The sequence below is a fragment of the Cheilinus undulatus genome, linkage group 5, assembly GCF_018320785.1.
Source record: "Cheilinus undulatus linkage group 5, ASM1832078v1, whole genome shotgun sequence".
Classification (NCBI taxonomy): Eukaryota; Metazoa; Chordata; class Actinopteri; order Labriformes; family Labridae; genus Cheilinus; species Cheilinus undulatus.
In genome coordinates, this window is record NC_054869.1 from 6,450,218 (window position 1) to 6,473,336 (window position 23,119).

Consider the following 23,119-nt stretch of genomic DNA (forward strand, 5'->3'; position numbering starts at 1 on the left):
TTCTTATCACAAGCACTTCACTTTTCTCAAAATGTGCTGTATGTTTCTTTGCGGATCTCTTATGTGTCAAAGCATTGCCCCAAAACTGTGTGTAATCTTCATCTTCTCCTCCTTTTCCCATCTCCCTTGTCCTCAGTTCACCCAGCCCCTGGGCGAAACTACATTATCCTCCTTCTGCTGCTCTCAAAGCCGGTCCAAAGGAGCACTCCATTTAATCATTAGAAAGTCTACTTTGCAATGAATCTGGCATCCCACACCTTTCTCTGCACAGAGATAGCACACTGGTAATGTTTTCTTATTGATTAGGAGTGTAGCTGCATTTTTATACACACAAATCCTGCAAACATAACGCTGAAGGAATGATAGAGCCCTGAGAAAATAAAACACTCGGTGTATATATAGAGGCTCCTTCAGGCGGCCTTGTGTCACCTCTTCTCGCAGGATAAAAGCGTGTAAGTGTTGGTGTGTCTGGGGTTACAGATCCGTTATAAAGGTAACCTATCAAAGTCGAGCTGTATCATTTTTATATCACATTTCATCTTCCACATATTGAGTTTCATTCTCCGTTTCATCTGTCATATTTGGGCCAAGAACAGACCAGTGTATAAATCTTACAACTGCCTCTACCACATGTGGGCAAACGGTGTGTCAGAGGGAGAGAGGCCCATCACTGAAGCCCACAGAGACCTCCCAGACTCGGGATGCTTTGAAGGAAAAACAAAGAGCTGAAGGGGCAGGAAACATAGCTGGGAGCTAGTTTCCTGTAAGAAGATAAAAACAAATATGTTGTGGTTTTACAGTAAGCCTGAAATAGATATGATTGTTTTTCAGGTAGAAGTTTCACTGTTGACTCCCACATTTAAAGCTCCTGTGAGGAACTTTTTGTTTGTGTTGCTTCTGAGGCCTCCTGTGGGAGATTTGTACCTTTTAAAACTCGGCTGGTTTTATCCTGTCTGTGTAAACAGTCAGTGTGTTCCAGATCGCATTCTTCTGTTAGTATACTTCACTGCAGGATAGTGATGCTCCAAGCCGAATAATTCATCCGATTAAACCCAAATCATAATAGCTAACTAGTGTAAAGCCAAATAAATACAATCTGCACCTAAACAATAGAAAAACTGGTTTGCAAAATGTTGCTAACGTCAGCAGTGCTTGCACCACAGGCCTTCAATCCTTTTTACAAGTCAACATTTGCTCCTGAGCTGAACATCGTCTTCAGATATCATTTCGCCTGCGTTGGATCAGGAACACTGGTGCTAGCATCCTGGCTGCTTCATGCTGAAAAACAGGAAAGTGTTAACCTTGCAAAGTAGATAGATACGCCCGTTTCCTTGTTTCTCACTGGGGAATCCATCTGGCAAAGCTCCCGTCTGAACTGTTTGGGCCCGGTTAGAAAGTGACAGGACCAATCAGCGACGAGGGGCAGTACTTTGGGGTGTGGCGGAGATTGACATAAGCAAGCAGCAACAAGAAGCTGGTGCAATTATGGCGGAAGAGATTAGCGTGGATGCTGCGAAAGCGCCAGTTTTATCAGGACTTGACGACATTTCTTCATGAAAAGCAGAACAAGGAACAGCAGAAATGTGTACTGATATGTCTACAGTCACCGTAGTTTGCGTTACGCGGCTCTATATGGAGTTTATTCCTCAGTAGCAGCGATGAAGTAACGTCTTTTGATGCTCTGATTGGCCCGTAAAGATGTGACAGACAATTATCCAATCACCATCCAAATTTGTTTTTCAAAGGCTCTGCCCTTTCCCAAACCCTGTGTATCGAAGGTTTTCCAGATGGATGTGTGGAACAAACCCATCTGGTGTGTCAGGTTTGGAAAGTGTGCTGGGCTATTATTGGGTTCTGCTACATTTTAACCACTTTTTAACCCATTTTCACCACTATTTTTGCTCTATTTGCAGAAATTTTTCAAATGTAAGCAAGTTTTTCCCACTTTTTACTCTTTTTTTTGGGCCTCTTTTTAACCTCTATAATTACCTATGAGTAATTTTTGCCACTTTTTGCTACTTTAAATCCATTTTAATCACTTTTTTGGCCCATTTATGCTTCTTTAACTCATGTTTGCCAATTTTTGGCCTGTTTTACCACATTTAAATCATTTTTACATCTCTTGGCCAAATTTTTTTCAACCCATTTTTCCTTCTTTATGTAGCAATTTTTGCAGCTTTTTGCAGCTCTGAACAAATCTTCAACCCTTTCTTGCCCATGTTCGTCTCTTTGACCCATGAATGCCAATTTTTGGACCATTTTTACATCTTTTGGGCCAATTTTTTTCACAGTTTCAACTAATTTTTGCCTCTTTTTAACTTATTTTTACTCCCGTATCTAGCAATTTTGCAGCTTTTTGCTACTCTTAATTGTTTACCCCTTTACGCCCATGTTTTTCTCTTTAACCCATTTAAGACTGTTTTTCACCCATTTTTACCTTTTCAACCCATCTATGTCTATTGTAAACCCCTTTTACTATTTTATCTGGTAATTTCAGCAATTTAATGCCTCTTTAGCCCATGTGTGCCCTTTTTTGGCCTGTTTTACCACATTTAAACCATATTCACATCCTTTGGACCAATTTTTTTGCCCATTTTCAAACCATTTTTCCTTTTTTATCCGGCAATTTTTGCAACTTTTTGCTACTCTTAACAAATCATTTACCCCTTTATGCCCATTTTTATCTCGTTAACCCATTTATGCCTATTTTCAACCACATTGTACTTTTTTCTGGTTATGTCAGCAACTTTTTGCCTCTTTAACTCATGTATGCCAATTTTTGGCCCATTTTTGCCTTTTCAACCCATTTATGTCTATTCTAAACCCCCTTTCACTGTTTCATCTGGCAATTGCAGCAATTTTTTGCCTCTTTAACCCACATTTGCCAATTTTACTACAGAAGTATGCCATTTGGAACACACCTAGTGTTTCTGAACAAATATCTCATCCTGCTTTCTTTTCACAGTTAATTGCATCACTCATTAGAAATATTTGATGTTTTTAAAGGCTGTTTCTGCAGCATATTGCAATTCATCTTCCTGTGTTGCAGCAGGTTCAGGGACTGAAAATAACTTTGTGTCATTTTATGCTGATGAGCTCGATTGCTCTTGCTCATATTGAGGCTCTGATGCTAATTCAGTCAGTTTCATAAACAGCTAAAAACTCCTCAGAGAATCTTTAAAAAGATTATCACAGCACAGGGAGTTAATTCTAATAGTCCTCTTTCATTAAATCACAACATCTAATTATGACAAATAGATGTTTTAACATCACTGACTATCAGGAAAGGAAAACAAGTGACTCATCAGTCAGTTCTTAGAGCACATTGTCTGCAGGCTCGCCTGGTCCCCGAGAATGAAACATTGTCTGCATGAGGAAAACAGTATCAGCTTTCATTGTAACAAATGCATATTCCCTTTCAGGGCAGATAGAGAATACAGAAATATATTGCTTTGCACTCAGGGTCACAAATCTAATCTGAAAACAAAACCAAAACACTTGTAGTTGTTATGTTCGTACAGAGGACTGTGTGATAACCTTGCAGAATGCAACCAACTTTTCTACCTTAAAACAGTTTCAGATTTGATCTGATTGCACAATAATTTTAACAGGAAAGCATCCATCCTATTTCTGCAGAGCCTCTCTGTTGCCTGCTCTCAGCGTGTGACTTTGGCAGTAGGATGCAGTTCTTTCTCAAGAAGTACAGCTTTACTTTATTAGTTCACACACCAGGCTTCAGCTCAAAAGAAACCAGTTATCTTGTCACAATGTCTGAGGCAAAGAGACAGAAGAAGACAGTGATAGATGAAGCTGCAAAGAGAAAAAAAGTCCCAGCTGTCATTGGGTGAGAGGCAGGGTACACCCTGGACTAGAGGACAGTCAATCACAGGGCTGACACATAGGCTGGGTTCACACTGCAGGCCTTAATGCTTAATTCTGATCCTTTCTCAGATCTCATTGTTTTGTTTGCCTGTTCACACTGCAGTCAACTTCCAAAAGATCGGATATGTGTCTGATTCAAAACCACATACAAAAGTTGCCTGAATCTGATTTAAAAATGTAACTTGTGCTGTTCTTGTGCTGGAGTTTGCAAAAATGTACCTGAGTAAGCCTCAGTTATTCTGGGAGAACATTTTGTGGACAGATGAGACTAAGGTAGAGCTTTTTGGAAAAGCACGTCGTTCTACTGTTTACAGAAAACGGAATGAGGCCTACAAAGAAAAGAACACAGTACCTACAGTCAAACATGGTGGAGGTTCAAGGATGTTTTGGGTTTGTTTTGCTGCCTCTGGCACTGGGTGCCTTGACTGTGTGCAGGGCTTGACATTAACTTTTTTGCTCACCAGCCATGGCGGCTAGTGGTTTTGCAAACTTACTAGCCATTCGGTGTTTCCACTAGCCACAATTTTGGTGTTTGGAAACTGTGAGCTATATGTCAAATTTGGTAGAAAGGGTATGATATGACACACATGCTCTACTTTCCCTCATCAATATGATCAGTATCAGCTCTCCTCTTAATAAAGCACTTCTCCCCTTAACACAGCACACTACAGAGATATGTCATACTTCACTGTTAGAGACAGTCATCTAAGAGTCAAGACTATTAGATTTTTATTTTCTTCAATGGATATTGGGTTTATGCTTTTATTAAAATACTGTTAACTGGCTGTTTATTAGGAAAAACTACAGGAGATTACAAGACCATCTCTAATTTTCACTCTGACAAACCTCCACCAGAGAATGTTGACTATCAAACTTCTCCTGTCCTCCCCTCTATTCTCCTTTAACCTGTATGGTGGAAATGTCTTCATATGTGTCTAAAATTAATTAAAATACCTGTTTAAATAATAGATGACTTAAACTTGGTGTATGGAGCTCACATTTGGAGAACATTAAACAACTGGACTGTCTATTCTTATATTAGAAGCAAAAAAATCCCTGTTTAGTTGAATTCTCTTTGACTCCTAAGTGAACAGTTACAGACTTTTATCCTTCTGCTTCTGTTTCTCACTGCCTCAGTGAACTGATTTAAATTTTCGGAGTTTCTCTCGTCTTTTATATCTGTTATTTTTTGATATATGGCAAATCATTATACAAACGTATCAAAGGTTTAAATAACATTTAAATAATGCCGTGTTATCATTTAGATCGCCCTTAACAAACAAAGAATACAGATAGAGTATTAATCAAACAAACAGACACACTACACACCCTAGCTCGCACAGAGACACACAGCTGGAGCACACACACACACACACACACAGACGGCGCTGATGCGCTGATCCTCCATGGACAGAAAGAAGCTTTAAAGCAGAAGGAGAAAGTTCAGGTCTGAGTTTATCCTCCAACATTCTGAAACATTTTCCCTAAACAGATAGAAGCCTTCAGTCTACATTACCAACACATCAGTGTGAGTGTGTCATGCAGCATCAAAGCCCTTGGCGCTGTGTAAAAACGCACAAATGGATGAAGAGACCAGCCCTTTCAGTTATTTTGGAGGGAAATTTGAGCCTTTATGTGCTGAATGGCCTCTCTGTAACAAACCTAAATCATTATGGCTAACAGACTAGCACGGTCAGAGTGAAGCATTAGTTGTGACACTGATAAATTCAACCTGCCATCGTGGCTAGTTAGAGTCATGCTGCTACCCACCACGGTCAAAATCCACCCGCATTTGGCTCATTGGCGGATGTAAATGTCAAGCCCTGTGTGTCAAGGAATCATGAAATCTGGAGACTCTCAAAAGATTTTGGGCCGCAATGTAGGGCCTAGTGTCAGAAAGCTGGGTCTGTGTCAGAGGTCATGGGTGTTCCAGCAGGACAATGACCTCAAAAAGCACCAAGAAACGGTTGGAGACAAAGTGCTGGAGAGTTCTGAAGCAGCCAGCAATGAGTTCGGATCTAAATCCCATTGAACACCTATGGAGAATTCTCAAAACTGCTGTTGCAAGAAGCACCCTTCAAATCTGAGTGACCTGGAGCAGCTTGCAGAAGAAGAGTGGTCCAAAATTCCAGTTGAGAGGTATAAGAAGCTTGTTGATGGTTATAGGAGGAAATTGGTTTCAGTTAATTTTTCCTGAGGTTGTGCAACCAAATATTAAGTTGAGGGTGCCAACAATTTTGTCCAGACCATTTTTTGAGTTTTGTGTATAAATATGTCAATTTTTTTTTCCTCTGCCTTTTTTGTGTTGTCCCACTGTACATAAAGGAAATAAACATATGTGTACCAAAAAAATTTGTAATTGCAACAATTTCTGGGAGAAATGGTGTATTTTCTGTAAAAATTCCAGGGGCACCAATACTTTCGTCCATGAGTGTAAATGTACATACTGCATCTGCAAACAGTTTGCAAGCAACAAGCTTTACTTGCTAGCAGAGTCATATCTCAGCAAATACTGTTGATGTTACCTTGTCAGTCACAATGGCTCACTGGTATCTCAGAAACAGAAGCACAATTTTTATAAGGAGATGGACATAGCACTTAATCTTGAAAAGCAGATGGATTCATCCGTTTCTGTGTTTCTCACTGGCGAATCCATCTAGCAAAGCTCCCATCTGAACTGTTTGGGCCTGGTTAGAAAGTGACAGGACCAATCAGCGTCAAGGGGCGGTACCTCTGGGCGGGGGGGAGTCGTGACCTAAGCAAGCAGTAACAAGAGGCTGGTGCAACTATGGCGGAAGACATTAACGTGGATGCTGCTAAAGCGTCAGTTTATTCGAACTTGACGACATTTCTTTATGCAATTTGATTTGAGGGGAGAAAGTTTGGGGCTACGATGTCATGTGTTTTGTTGCTCTGATTGGCCCGTAAAGATGTGATAGACAGAACGTTCATCCAATCACCCTCCGAGATTTTTTCAAAGGCTCTGCCCTTACTCAAACTCCGTCTATTGAAGGTTTACCAGATGGATGTGTGAAAAAAATCCATCTGGCGTGTCAGGTTACACAGCACTGTGAGTGTTTTACAAAAGTATAGTTGCAGTGAGAGCACCTTGGCGGGCATCAGAGTGCACCAAATCAAATTCCAACATGAGTTTGTTTTAAAGCTTCTTTGGGAATCTTGGTTTGTGTTGATTTTGGCGCCCCCTGTAAGCAACGCAGTACTTCTTAATTCTTGGCTCTTGTTTCCCTGTGCAAGGAGAGTTTATTGACAAAAGTCATAATCTAATGTCCTCAATTAACTTAAATGAATCTATGGCTTGGAAACGGTTAAAAGAGCTATTTTTTCATGGTGCATGCTAATCACCTTTCCTGACGCCTACCCCACAGCAGAGGTGTGAAATAATTATATCTAATAGTGTGTCTTGTCCCCCTTTTTTAGTTCACATCAGTCTGTTTCATAAGCACCTAAAACTTTTATGAGCTTTATTCTGAGGTAAAATGCAGCTCATTAGTGTGCAGAGAAGCAGGAACCTGCAGATGAAAAACCTTACAGTTAAAGAGTACCTGAGTGAAAGGGAAACCCAGAGTTAAATGCAGCATCTGCCCTTTAAAAGAATCAAACTTTCACCTTGACAAAGAAGCTTGTCCTTATTATGACTTTTAATTTGTATCTGGGCGTGCTCAGTCCTCTCAGACAGCTCAGGCCCTGGTCCAGACAATGAGGGTGGTCACGTTGCAGTCTGGTTTTTTGGGTTGTCACACAGCAACGCTTTGTCTCCACAAAGAAAGGGAAAGCCTTAGATAAGAGTTGTGGCTCCCTCTACTGATCCCAGAAAACTGCTAATTAAAAGACTCACTGGAATTGGCCTGAGAGTCAGCAGACAGACACAATTTCATTGAAATATGTGTCATTTTAATGCACTAAAAATAGATTCTACGGCGGCATACATAGCTACAGTATTCAGATGGCCTCATGTAGCCACTACAGGGGCACAAAGGATGCTTCACTGAGTCAGATGGAGACAAATGGGGGAGCCTCCGGGCACATCCGTCCTCATGCATCACAGCCTAGAAATGAGATGTTGGACTTGTGGATATAAATGTGCAAGCCCTTACTTACCAGCAGAAGACTGATTCTGCGGCACATGCATGAACGCTATATATTTCCAGCTGTCATGTCTGTGCTTCTTCGGTTTGGGCCGTGGGTGTAACCAATCTGTGCAAAATAACTCGCTTTACCTGGCCAGCATGTGCCTCTCTGACATTGGATGCTATCTCACAAACAGAGAGAATATACAGGAAGGTGCAAATATTAGAAAGGATAAATATTGACAGCTTGCATCAGTGACCAAGCTGACGCATATGCAGGATTTGATGTGCGTCAGGCGGGAAGGGCTAAATAAACAAATCTGGTACATCACAGTCTGCAAAAGTCAAAAAGTTTGGATATACCTGCAAAACAAAATCAAACAGCCGCAGGATGTAGAGCTCTGCTGCACAGATAGCGCTTTGACTAATCTGCACAGTGTTGTGGGAGCACACTATTACCTGAATCTGCCGCCAGACTACCAGGTGGAATCTAGGGGCCCAATTTGCCACTGGCGTCATGCGGTGCTGGCACAGGCCCTGTAAATCCATTAGGGCCTTTTGTCTGCTTTTGTCCCAGGAATTGAACACCTCAGTGGGGGCTATGACCACTTTTTAGAGAAAGTCTCTGAAGCACAGTAGTTCCTGACATCATAGACACCACAGTTCACTGAGTTTAGTAATGTCAGCTGCTGAGTAAGTGGAGTCAAGTCAGGTCAACCTTTATCTAAATGGCACATTGCATTCATATGGATGCTTCATCTTTTTGCCTCCCATAACAATAAAACAAACACAGACACATGCACTCAGGCATGTGCGCACACAAACAAATAATCAAATTCTCCAGAGTCTAGGAAGTGGGATGCTAAATGGGGAACATATGTATTATTCCCTTTGCTTATTCATGCTAAATGTTCATTCATAGAGTAGGGAAGTACTGAGAAGGCTTCAGGCAGCATAAACAGCCAGAATAGCCTTCCTTCTTCACAAAAATCTGAGAAGAAGCTACTTTTAACCCATTTTGTATCCCTTTTTGGCCCATTTATGCCAATTTAACTCATGTTTTTTCAGAATTTTAACTATTTTTTGTCCATTTTTAACTAACTTGCATTGCTTTATCTAGCAATTTTGCAGCTTTTTGCTACTTTTAACAAATTGTTTACCCCTTTATGCCCATGTTTTTCTCTTTAACCTATTTAAGCCTATTTTTGAGGCATTTTTACCTTTTCAACCCCTTTATGTCTATTGTAAACCCCCTTTTACTATTTTTTCTGGCAATTTCAGCAAGTTATTGCCTCTTTAACCCATGTTTGCCAATTTTTGGCCTGTTTTACCAAAATTTTAAACCATTTTTACATCTCTCGGCCTAATTTTTTGCCTCTTTTCAACCCATTTTGCTTTCTTTAACTAGCATTTTTTTTTTTTACTTTTTGCAACTCTTAATAACAATTTTACCCATTTTTTTGCACATGTTCATCTCTTTGACCCATGTTTGCCCATTTTTAGCCTGTTTTACCATATTTAAACCATATTCACGTCCTTTGGACTAAATTTTTTGCCTCTTTTCAACCCAAATTTCCTTCTTTATCTAGCAATTTTTGCAGCTTTTTGTGACTCTTAACAATTTATTTGCTTCTCTTACAAATCTTCAACCCCTTTTTGCCCATGTTTGTCACCTTAACCATGTTTGCCAATTTTTGGACCTTTCTTGCATCTGATGGGCCTTTTTTTTTTTGTTTGTTTGTGTTTTTTTTTTACAATTTTAACTAATTTTTGCCTCTTTTTAACTAGATTTTACTCCTTTATCTAGCACTTTTTGCAACTTTTTGCTACTCTTAACAAAGTGTTAGTCTCTTTTTGTCCATGTTTGTCTCCTTAACCATTTATGCCTATTTTTAACTCCTTTGTACTATTTTTTTTTCTGGCAATGTCAGCAACTTCTTGCCTCTTTAACTCCAATGCCAATTTTTGTCCCTTTTAACCTTTTTAACCCATTCATGTCTATTTTAAACTCCCTTTTACTATTTTATCTAGCAATTGTAGCAACTTTTTGCCTCTTTAACCCACGTTTGCCAATTTTACTGCAGAGGTCTGCCATTTGGAACACACCTAGTGTTTCTGAACAAATATCAAGAGGGACCCAACTGCAGTCAAGATGGCCGACATGGGCGTCGCTATACATACAATCCATGCCGGAAGTCCCAAGCGGAAGTTTCTTCTTTGTGTTGGACTCAGCTGTCAGTGTTTGTCAGTCTTTTTCGTGCCTAAGCCTAACCTTTGGTGCTGGATCTCAAATATATCACCTTCCCCACTGCCTTACCCTGAACCACTCTGGTTTTAACGCCTAAGCCTAACCTTAGACGTACGGACTTCCGGTTGAGACTTCTATATGGATTGGATGTATGTCGGCCATCTTGTCTGCAGCAAGGCACTCTTGCAAATATCTCATCCTGCTTTCTTTTCACAGATAATTGCACTCACTCATTAGAAATATCTGATGTTTTAAAAGGCTGTTTCTGCAGCATATTGTAATTCTTCCCATGTTGCAGCAGATTCAAGGATTGAAAATAACCTTGTAGGAAACAGTCATTTTTACGCTGATGTTCTTGATTGCTCTTGCTCATGGAGGCTCTGATGCTAATTCAGTCAGTTTCATAAACAGCTAAAAACTCCTCAGAGGAACTTTAAGAAGATTATAACAGCACAGGGAGTTCATTTTAATAGTCTTCCTTTCATTAAATCACAACATTTAATTATGACAAATAGATGTCCAATCTATAACAATAAAACAAACACAGACACATGCACTCAGGCATGTGCACACACAAATAATCAAATCCTCCAGAGTGTAGGAAGTGGGATGCTAAATAGGGAACATATGTATTATTTCCTTTGCTTATTCATGCTAAATGTTCATTCATAGAATAGAGAAGCTGAGAAGCCTTCAGGCAGCGTAAACAGACAGAATAGCCTTCCTTCTTCACAAAAATCGACGCTTTCAAAATGAGAATAACTGCAGCCCACTCACACCAGAACCTGTCCTCACTTTTATGCAAAATGTGAATGCAATCAGCCTTTGTGCTGAGCTTTTTCTGGCTCTGGATCCACGTGTGCACCTGTTTCCATTTACCTCGCACATGTGTGCATGCTTGGATGATATATTTTTCTTCTTTACTAAGCATCCAGTTGAAAAAAAAAAAAAAAGGTTTACAAAGACATAACCCAAGCTGATCCAAATTAGAGCATGAGCGGAGTTGGGATCTCCTGTGAAGACTCGGCCTGTCTGCTCCGATTGCTTATGGAGCGCTCAACTCCAAATGAACTCCAGAGTTCAACTGTGCTTGTCAAAATGTCACAAACTCTAAGGCGAGACATGCACGCACACATAACCCCAGACCAGAACACCATCTGAATATGATAGTCTACTCTTTAAAGGTTCTGCTGGGTAAAAGTTTAACAATTAAAGTGGATTTTTAAAACACAAAGCCACATGTAACACAATCCCCAGGTTCTGATTAACTGCCCCTATGTATGCAATAGCACAAAGCAGTCAGGTGATGGCAATATTGTATTCTTTTTTGCAGATTTGATTGTTTTCAAGTTCTGATCACCCAAAGCAACTCCTCACATTAGATGATGTGTGAGATCGTTTGCTGAAGGCATTCAGAAAATCAGGGGTGAAAAGAGCAGGAGCACATTCAAAGACCCTTTTAACAAGGGAATCAAATACTCAGCAGGCACCTGCAGCTCAGTCAAAAAAATAGGTCACCATATTCATGTGTAACAGCTTGAGCTGTAACCTTGGAAATTCTAGATATAGCTGCAAAACACATCCCTCATTTTCAGGATGAGCTCAGTCAATTTGTGTGAATGTTTCAAGCATGTGAGGTTTGTTAAACATCCAGCACAAAGAAAATGCACCACAGGGTCTGAAGAAAAGAATATGCATAGATTTACACTCCTGTGTTACTTCTTTTCATTGAGAGAAAAGAGCTCAAATAAAAACATTTCATCTAAAGGCATAATTATTGAAATTACAGTAGTCTTAATTATAGTTTTGCCCAGTACACAGCCTCCCTGTATACTGTTTTTCTGCAGTTATTCAGTGGCTCTTTCCTTCACAAAATAATAAGATGCAATAAAAGCTTTCAATCAGACTTTGTGTTATGTTGCTACGTGCTGCTTTTAAAGCAGCAGCTCCACAATGGATGGAAAATAAATGGACATCACCCTGTCAAAGGGAACAACAAACGCCATGAATGGTAGAACATTATTGACAGCACCATTTGGCCGACTGGAGGCTGCAGAGAGCATGCTCACACACGTGTCTACACACACTATAGGCAAACAAAAGGCTAAGTGGGCTACCAGATCTCCTGCAGCAGCTGTAAATGACTTTAAAGGAAGAGGAGGGAGGGTGTCGAGCAGCACTGGTGGCACGCTGGCCATGCTGGGATGTCATTTAAATTAACCCTTGGAGGGTGCTGAAGGCATTTTTGGTCATTTTTTTCTTATTTTGATTATTTTGACTGTGTTAATGCTGAACACAAGAATCTTGGAAGGTATGTGTTTTTTCCAAAAGAATTTTGAAATTTTTATATCAGAACTGATTCAATTATGAGCTCTGTACACATTTTGTGTACACTCAGGGTGTTCATGACCAAAAATGTCCCATTAAAAACCCATTTAAACCACATTTTGTGGTCATCACAATAAAACAAACAAACAAAAAACAAACAAAAGTCATGCATTTCATGATATGAGGCTTTTATTTTGGAGTCACTGATTAAAGTTTGCAGTTTTTTCCTGTTCGGCACCATTTCCCATATTCAGCATGTGCAGCAATTGCATGATATTTCCAGGTTTCTTGTAGGGTCACCGTTCTTTCTAAAAAACATGCACAAAAATCATAGTTATTTTTTTATTATTAACATATTCATGACTGTGATAATACTTCTCAAAGAAATCTACAGTTTGCATTAAGTATATCAAATATATTTCCTTTTTTTTTTACATTAAAAAACGTACAGGTTCTTGTTGTTAAAGTGGCATACTTAGGGTCATCGTAAAAAATTAATCAGTATTCAATATTTAAGATCAGGACTGGTCCTGATTTAAAAATTGCTGAAAAAAAAAGTTTATAATGTTTTAATGGGGCACTGATAGCCTAGTGGTTAGGATGTTACCAGGTTAGAGTCAGGCCTGCGGCTCCTTTTCTACATGTGAAAAAAAGAAAGTGGCATTGAAAGCGTTAAATTCCTAAAAAAAATTAATCAAAATTCTGTATTTATGCTCAGGTTTGATCTCAAATGAAAACTAATGGGAAAAAGTTTTTAAAAACTGCTCCAGTTTTTGCAATAAATGTATATATTTAATGGTCACAAACAGCCTGAGAGTAAAAACTTATTAAATATTGAATAAAAGATGATAATAGTAAAATTCAAAGTTGTTGCTCATTATTAACATATACAAGGCTGTGATAATCCCTTTCAATGAAAACCAATTTGCATGTATTATAAGAAAATATTTGTTTTTTTATATTACGATTATCAGGGTTTTTTCCCATTTAAAGTGGCATTCAAAGGGTTAACTTCCTAACAACTAATTTGTATTTGATATTTATGATCTGATCTGATTTTAAAAAAAAATCAATGCAAACAAAGTTTAACAACTTTAAATGTGTTGTAATTTGATCACTATTAATGGATGGTGTCCATTATTTGTCACCCATATAACACCATAAGTGTAATGATTTATCAAAAATAATGAATAAAAATAATACTTGTCGCGAATTAATCACATAGTCATGGTTTGTTTTTGTAAAAAACAAAACAAAACAAAAAAACATGCTTTTCATGATGTCAGGCTCTCAGTCTTGATTCAAATTTGCAATTTCTCTTATATATCATGATTTCTCATATTGGCACATGGGGCGATTGCATACTTTTTCTTGGTTTCCTGTAGGAGCACTGTTGTTTATTTAAATACAAAACAAAGAAAAAAGCACAAAAATCAAAGCTGTTGCTCATTAACATATTCAAGACTGTGAAAATCACGAACATCAGAGATTTTTAAAGTAGAATTAAAAGGGTTAAATCCTTGAAATTAATCAATATATAATACTTATGATTAGGTTTAATCTTGATTTGAAAAAAAAGATTATTATTATTTTTTTTTTATGTATAGTATTTTATTGCTTTCAAGTTTGGCGTCCATGTTAGATCATGAACACCCAAATAAAATGTTAGTCGTTATTAACACATTCAAGGGTGTGACAATCAGCTCCAAGGAATTCAATTTACCTGGTGAAATATTTCAATTTGTTTATTTATTTATTTATTTATTTTTTACAAACATTAGGGTTTTGAACTTAACGTGCTATTGAAAGGGTTATACCCCCCCCCATAACTGATAAATTATATTATGTATATAGATTTAAAAATCAAGGCAAAAGAATAGGGAAAATGATATATAGTATTTTAATTGTAATTTATGTATGCTGCCATTTGCACCTGTACACATATTTATACACCCTGAGTATAACAGTTTTATCTGAGGGCATCTTATTAATGGGACTTGAACACAGTTGTTTACACCATGCCTACTGTACATTATATCCGGTAAACATTTAATTGTGTTGCTTATATGAAACAGCCTGCACAGTCAACTCAAATATAACCTAAAGTGATCTCATTATGTCCCTAGTGTGGGCCATTCATGCTCACTCAGAGTACAGTGGCTCTAAACGAGTTAATGTGAGCAGTAGCTGGGAGTTTTTGCAACTCAATCTCATTTTAAATTAAAAACAATAACCAGGTGATTATTAATTTATGGCGCATAAGTGATTTATAACGCACAAGATTGTCAAATGGTGTGCCAGTTGTTCTGAAAGTGAAGTGCCAACACCGTGAGGAGTCCTTGAACTAAACACAGGGTCGTTCATTCTCGTTATAATTTTCCCACAATTCAATTCTGGTTCATTGGAAGATTTATGAAGAATTGGAGCAGGTATCGATTGAATCATGATTGGGGCGGTAAAAGCTGCTCGGATACGGCTCTTGGAGAAGGGAGCCGTGATGAAAAGAGAGTAAGTGATGTAATGGGAATATTTTGGGTTGTTATTGTGGGGGTTGAGGAAGGTTTAGGAGGCTCGTGGTTGACGCCTACCCTCGTCTCTCCTCTCCCAGCCCCGCTGTGCGTGTTTGCGCCCTCCCCTCCCCTCTCCGTTCACAAGTCATGATGGCGGAACTGTAGAGCTCAGGACGAGCAGAGGAGTGCACCGCCCGTCCTCTTTCACCAATTGTACATAGTTATTTATTTATTCCGCCGACTCCACGTCTTCCACTACAATGACCCGCTGGATTCCCACTAAAAAAGAGAAGTACGGAGTCGGTAAGTTCTCGCAGTGGGGCTGCGTGGGTTTTTTTCAGTCGCCGTAAACTTCCAACCACTAAACTAACTTGAAGGGAGAGGGGACTGTGGAGCTGGGAAGCACAAGTTTTAGTGGTTACTTTGTTGTTGCTGGTAGGCTACACGGATATAATTAGCTCAGGTGGGTTTCATAAACTTTTATGAACACAAAAAAACTCCGTATTCACCCTCCTGGTTGTCATAGAGACTGTAGATATTTCTGTGCAGTTAGGAATCAATTGTATAACAGTCCTTATGAGGTGTTGAGGAAAAATGGTAAAAAGCCAAAGTGTTCAGTGAGCATTCCAGTCATTCTTGTGCTAAATCTCTCAGAGCTCACTCCTTGAAGGTAAAGTGAACTTCAGTGAAGTCTCATTTTGCTGGAAGGTCCCTGAAAGCACCCCTTTAGGACTCCTAGAGGGACCCACATGGGAGCAGAGCCACTGCTGTGACTTTACTGTATGCATGTCAGATAAGGAGAGAAGCATTTGCATGGAGCAGTGCTTCCTAATGTGTGGGCCCTGGAGGTCCTTTGGGTGGGCCACGACAAGACATATAAGAGGTGGACTAAGTACAAGACCATCATACTCAAATAAAAGTACAGTGACTTTGGTTAAAATTGATATAAGTAGACGTAAAAGTACTGGTACCAAGGAGCACTGATACCCTTTTTTGAGTATTTTTAAAACTCAGTTATTTTGCATTTACTTATATATTGGGGAAAGTATTTAACTTCCCTACATTTTAAAAAAGCAACAAATATTGAGTACAAATTTAGCACTAAGGCTACTTTCAGGGCAAGATGCAGAACTTTGGTTGCATTTTTGCTGTCTGTCTAGGGGTGTGCATCAAGCCAGTTCCAGTTGCGAACTGGTTCCAACTAGTTCAGTCCGTCAATACCATTTAGATTTAATCTTAACGATTCCCTCATCGATGCGGTACAGCAGGGATCATCAACTTCATTGGTATAATGGTCATTTTTTACTTGAGAGATGCAGCAGGGGCCGGACATTGAAATAAACTTTAATAAATTTAATAATTTGGTCTAAATAAAACATTGTTTTCTCTCAAAAGTAAGGGACTTTTAAGCCTTTATTAGTGTGATCAGCCCATATAGCCTATCCTGCATCCAGCCACAAGGGGGTGATTGAGATATTTTTGGGACATAGCCTAAATCTGAAGCTCTTATGTTGACTGTCATTGAGTTTGATGCTAATGCGCTGTGTTGTCACCAGGCAAAAACACATGCAGGAAACTGATCTGTTTTTAGATTCTCAGGAGGAGAAAGGACACGCTTTATGAGAAATAAGTGGAAAATTGATACTAAGGCCCCGTTTACACGATGTTTTGCTTTGTTTTCAGTTTAGTTTCCAAAAAAGTTCCGCGTTCAGACGGCAACGTTTTCAAATTAATCTCTGTTCACACGAGACTGCAGGAAACACCAAAAACAACGTGGTCAGGCCAGTAGATGGTGATGTGATTTTGCAATGTCCAACACTGCCTTCGGGCTGCCCTTCGACGGCGTATGGGTCGAGTCAGAATCAGGTGTTTCCCCGTTTACACAGAGATGGAGATGGGGCATTTTGAAAAACTTCCACTCTAGAGCCTGTTTCCAAAAAGTTTCGTCTTCAGGCACCAAAACGCCGTTGCCGTGTAAACGGACGGCCAAAACGCCACAAAACTCTTGCATTTTCACTTGAAAACGTTGTCGTGTAAACGGGGTGTAAAACTGGCAGCTGTAGTCAACAATGGACTGATAAGTATACATTTACTATGCTAACTTACAGCAATACGATACCTGAGTGCTTCGTATTTCATAAGGTTGATTTTTTTGCTACACTTTAAGACATAGTAAAAAAAAATAGTAAATTGCATGCAGTTTTTTTCATCCATAATTTCTTAAGTTAATAATCTTATGGGGGCCAGATGGAAAGCTGTGGGGGGCCTGATGTGGCCCTGGGCCACCAGTTGATGATCGCTGCCATGCAGGCTATAACGATCAAAAGTGTGGCTTAATTTCTCAAAAATGACATGTGCACGTCTGTTGAACAAGGATTTCAATCATGAATCTTTTTGCACAAGAACTGTTAATTTTGCACAACAAGATTTTAAGTTATTTTATACTTCCAGAGATCAAAGGATCCAGAGACTGAAAATCTATTCTAAGGTTTTATCTTTAAAAGAAAATGAGCAGTAGTATTGTATTCTATTTCAACTTCAGAGATTAAAGATCCAGGGACTAGTTTGTTTTAACTGAGATAGTTCTAACAAAAAAGAGAATTTTTTAATATTTTAGCATGTTCTCCTCCCAAGCACTTGATAACATTTAAGGTTACCAAAACTGATTGGCATAACAGGTTATTTCAGTGTGGCACTTCAGTTCACTGAAGGTGGCATGCATCCTGGTCAGTGTTCAGAGAAAAAGAGACTCAACAGTAAAACCATACAAAGTCTACCTTTTCCAAAAAGAAAATTCACAGGAAGGAATTGAAAAAGAATTGAATCGATAAAAGGAATCCATAATGGCATTAATATCAATAACATCTTATCAATTCCCATCCCTACCAAGGAACCATTATGGAGATCTCTATGGAATGACTAGTGATCTGAAGCTTACCTTTTTTGCTGATCTACAGACTGCCCTTGGCAGTCAGATCCCTTTCAGAGCATTTTTAATCCAGGTGCAAAGCATGGTGTTAATTCAGAGCATTGACACTACAAATCTTCCTTACTAAATTCACAATAATGGGACTATTTATAACATTCACAGTGAAAACTTAGGAGTGTTGGTATCAGACCTCAATTTTGACACCGGAAGTGAAAAGGCAGCATCTTCCTGTTAGCCTGTCGGCCAATCCCAACATTCCAATTTCTTGTCTTATGGCCCAAATCATGGAAAAGGACTTTTGCGCTCCTGAAATGGGATTTATGCACATTTTATGCATTGAATTTGTTTCACATGGGTAGTTGTTGGTGATAGCTAAATGTTCTGTTGTGTTTTTGTCAGCAAGTTTTTATTTATTGTCCTGATAGACAGGATCTTGGTTCAGATGTGGAAAGGCTTGGTCATTGTTTATCTGATGTGATTTGTATAAAGTTCTGTGTGGTTCAGTTTTGTTCTTCAGCTTTTTTTTCTGATAGTCCAGGCTGTACTGAAAAGCAGATGTCGCTAACTTAATTGTGCTTGAAAGGGTTGAGATTCTGCAGGCATTTTTCAGTCAGACATAGGGGCGGACCAGACAAAGCAAAAACTGGCTTGGGGTTCCAGGAGTTAAGGTTGAGTGTAGTGAGTCTAGTCCACTCACTTCCTGATTCTAAGAATTTATTAGTTAGTGCTTTTGGGACTTGAAACGAGTGCGCAGAGCTGCAAAGTACAATTAAAGAGATGAATATTTAAGAAAAGATATGTAGGTGACTTTACAGATGTGTGATGAAAATATGCAAAGAGTAGTGCCTTTTTAATCCTACTTTGTCACTCTGCAAATCCTTCTTTAATAAACTTTATGCCACTGGAGGTAATGATGAATTATTATGGGAAGCAGCATGAGTCGGCATAGAGTTAAAACTTTGGCTACATACTTTTAGGACTTTTCCATGCATATCTTGTAAGTCGATTTTAGAGTGTCAAACTTTGTAGCCTGATAGATTTTCAGCTTCACTGCAACAGTTTCCAGTAAGGTGTGGCCCTCCTGTGTTTGAAGCCTTCAACTAGCACACATGCATATTCCTGCTGTCAGGTAGTCCTCCACGCCCTCAAGGCAAATCTGCACAACAAGTCGGCGCTATTATAAATTCCTCACAGCTTTACTGTAATTACTTTATTGTTTGCCTTTATTGTCTGCACAGGTCGTCCGATCATTGGTTACCGCTCTGACTCATCTCTGATTCTGCTTAAAGCTACAGGCAGCGTTTTCCCGTGCCGTGCTGTATGCAGCAGATGTGCTACACCTGAAGAAGAGCCTGCCTGTTGTGATAGTGAAAACACCCAGTGTATAGTCTCTGGTGTGTTTGTGAATCACAGCCCAGGCCTGAAAATACCTCAGCTTTGTGCTCTGACCTGGATCTTTCAGCGACTTTATCTCAGGTTTTTTAAGAAAGTGCTGCATGCTCTGTTGACTAAAAACATCTTTAACCCACAAATTCACGTGGGTGTGGAGTGCTCTGCAGCACGCACACTCCCTCTCTTGATTATATACGACCTTGTTTTAGCAGCCAATGTTGGGGAATGTGTTTGTGCTAATCCTTTTAGATCCCAGTATGGTGTTCAAAACTGGTGCCCTGCGTGATGGTGTTGACTGTGCCATTCTCCTGCCATTCGCCGCAGAAACAGGGCAGAAGTCACCCACACTGTACTTAATCCTTAAAATGCCATCAGACCCTGTACAAGGTCTTACATTTTTAATCGGATTATCATCCCAGGATGTGCACAAATACAGGCAACTTCCTTCGGGGATGAGAGACCAGATCACCAAGTCTTTGATAAAATCAGTAATATCATGCTAGCTAACAAGGAAGTGTGGGTAATATGGGGATTAAGATATCTCAATCTTTAATGGTGAATTTGCTACACAATTTATGAAAGGATAGTTGCATAATTCTTACATCCTGAAGAGAGGCAATCCTCTAGAGACTTATGCAGCTTTGAAAATCAGCAGGTGAAAACATGCCTGTCCCTTGCTGTTTTAATTTATTGCGCCTCTTTTTTAATCAGTTATGAGCACCTGTGGCGCTATTATGTTTCAGGAAAATGTCTCTCTGATGTTTATATGATTTTTAACTAAACCCAGATAGACCTCACCAATGATATTGAGTACCTAAATTAATAACAAAACATAGTGTGGCCCTCTGATGCCCTTGCAAGATAACAGTATTACAGGCACGTAAAGGGGAAGTCCTCCTTTTAAACCATCAAAGTCTGTTTACAGATCTTTCTACTGCATATGAGATAAAAACTTGTATAAACATGCGGCACCAGAGGGAGTTTCATAAGATCTGATAAAAGACGTCACCTTCAACAGCCCTGGTTGGTGCTTGGTCAAACACTTCTACTTTGAAATGTAGAAACAAAACAAACAGAACATGTCAGGGGACTCACTGAAGCTTGAGATCTGCTTGAGGTTGCAGGCCAGAGGTCACATAATAATACAGTCCCTTATGGAACTTAAGACAATTGAGTTGCATTATGGGTATGCAGGTGCCAGGTCTGATGAAGGCTGTATTTGCAACCAGCAACTACATTCTTCTGTCAAACCATGTATTCATTATAAGGCTAAGTGTTTCAAAAACTCTTATGATACGATACGTATCTCAATACACATTGATTTACGAGAAATAAGCCTGTCCTAAACTTCATCAGCTCGTCTTTTTTTTTGTTGAGGATAACAAAAGTGGTATAGATTAAAGGTTCTGAAATTTTTAAACACCTCAGATCCTCAGAGATCCAAGTGAATTAAAATAGTCTATTCTCACTCATTTTAAATGTCCCTCTCTATGGTCTCTCTTACTGTTGTTTTGTCTTACTTTTCAGAAAATATTCTGCTTTCATTTTACCATAAGCCCACTTAAATTTGTAGGATGAGCTTCAGCTTTACTTCTCCATTAAAAGGCACCGCAGTTTCATTAATGAACCGATGAGTGAGGATTAAACAGCGTCTCCCAGACTACCTGAAGCAGCTGTCTGAAGCCTTCGTTAGCAGCGCTGCTATTCAGCTCAGATGTTTACAAATAAAGCAGAAGTGCTCCTAGTGATGCACGAAAAGTATTTTTTTAAACTGATACTGATGACCGATAATTTCCTACCCCTGATGGTCAATAACTGATAATAACTGATATATTTTTTCAATTGTTGATTCAACAATGCAAGTTTATTTGATGTATTTATGCATATCTGGGGGTAAGAAGGGGTTAATATGCAGTGAGCAAAGATATTTATAACTAATTTTAACTAATATCGCTCATGTTTTTCAAAAAACAAAGAACTATTCTGACTATATAACTGTTAATATAGTTAACTTGTTTTAAAGATTTGTGTACCAAGTTTAATGTACACAAACAACTGACATAGGTTTTCCCTCATAAAACCAAATGATAACAGGTTATGCTTTACAAATGGGGATATTTGGGGGTCTGTTTTTTTTTTTTTTTTGCTACTTAAAGAATTAAAGCTGATTTTTTACATAAAGATTAAAAATATGCACTGAAATAAGTCATATCAGAGATGGGTTAAGAATGTGAAGTCCACCGTGGTCTGTTGCCAAACTTCTGTTCCTAACGTTGATCAGACTGAATGAAACCATGTCAAACAGAGCAGGCTACTATGAAAGTAGCGATGGATCAGGAGACTGTCAGACTGATTTTGTTATTAGAACGTTGCGCCTTTTGGCTCTGGCAAACTTTCTGCAGTTTTCACTGCCTGCTTACGATCAGTGCTCTGCCTAATGCCTGCTGCTGAGGCTAGTGGCTGCTGCCGCTTCGTTTTAACGTTGTTAAGATGATGACTCTTAAGTGACTTATAAGATCCCTCAAGGACTTCTTTCTACTCTTTGCAACCTTTGCAGGTTTGTTATCCTCCCCGTAAATACTAAATAACACCACCGTGTTGTTAGTATTTTAGCACAGGGGCTGCTTCCTCTTCATCTCTGGTGCTTAACAGCGGGTCATGTACTGCGGTGCCACCTGCTGTTTCAGAATGTGCACTGCCGTGCTGACAAAAATATATATATGTTATCGGGGCAAGTCGTCATGATATCGGACTTATCGGAATGACGTAATAATTTCCTGTTATCGGCCCGATAATTATCGGCCCGATAGTTATTGTGCACCCCTAGGTGCTCCTCATGGTCTCCTGATCAGAAGTTGAGGGAAGCTTTGAGTCTACAGCATCATTCATTGCTGGCTGTGACAGCACACATTTGCCCTATAAGCTGTCCTGTTGTTGCTATCAGCTACGTGTCCTGGTGTCCTGTGTCGATGAAGGTTGGTGTTGCTGCAGTGTTTTACCTTGTTTATTGTACAGCGTGCATGTAGGATTGGGCATCATTTGGGTTTTTTCTGATACCAGTGGTATATCAATACTTTCATGCTGGTGCCTAAACAGTGCCTAAATATATACTTTTGGGTGAAAGTTTTTTATTTAAAGTCAGCGGGAGGATAGAAGCTGTCTTGGTATCATGATTTACAGGTATATTTTTATAAGGTGCCAGTCAAGCATGGGAATAAGAACAGGAAACCTGTATAACTTCACAAATTAATCCAAAGACTTCCGTAACGGATTTCTTGCCTTTCATTTTGGATGGCAGGGGGTCGCATCGAGGTGGCAGGGGTATTGATATCTGTGTTGTAATTTGGTTCGGTTGGTATCAGAATTGTTTGTATTAGTACCAGTTTTCAATACTCATCCCTACATGCATGACTCATATCCAACTCCTGACCTTCTGCTATTTGTAGATAGAATATTTGCTTTTAGTCTGTTGGTTGTAGTTAAACACTATGATCCATGTTATTTGTCTGAGTACCAGCTTGTTTTGGTGTGAGATGTGCGCTGCATCATGCAGTCCTACAACTGCTGCCATCTGCTGGCTTTGTTGTTAACTGCACCATGTGGTATATTCATCTTAAAACTTAATGATTTATTGATTCTGTAAAATCCGTATCCATATGTGTCTTGGCAAGGTGCATGTGATGATATACTGCTGTATTATTTTACTAGGGCTGACACCTTCCAGTCGGTATGGTTGATGAGC

General features: G+C 39.2%; 1 protein-coding gene across 1 annotated transcript in view; it reads left to right on the forward strand.

Moving 5' to 3' along the window:
• The first annotated feature begins 15,215 nt into the window (after nucleotides 1–15,215).
• dock5 (dedicator of cytokinesis 5) overlaps nucleotides 15,216–23,119 on the forward strand; it is a 118,320-nt gene continuing 110,416 nt past the window's right edge. Inside the window, exon 1 of the mRNA XM_041787258.1 lies at nucleotides 15,216–15,359. Within this exon, the coding sequence (XP_041643192.1) occupies nucleotides 15,317–15,359 (43 nt within the window). The 5' untranslated portion in view covers nucleotides 15,216–15,316. The remainder of the gene's footprint in view (nucleotides 15,360–23,119) is intronic.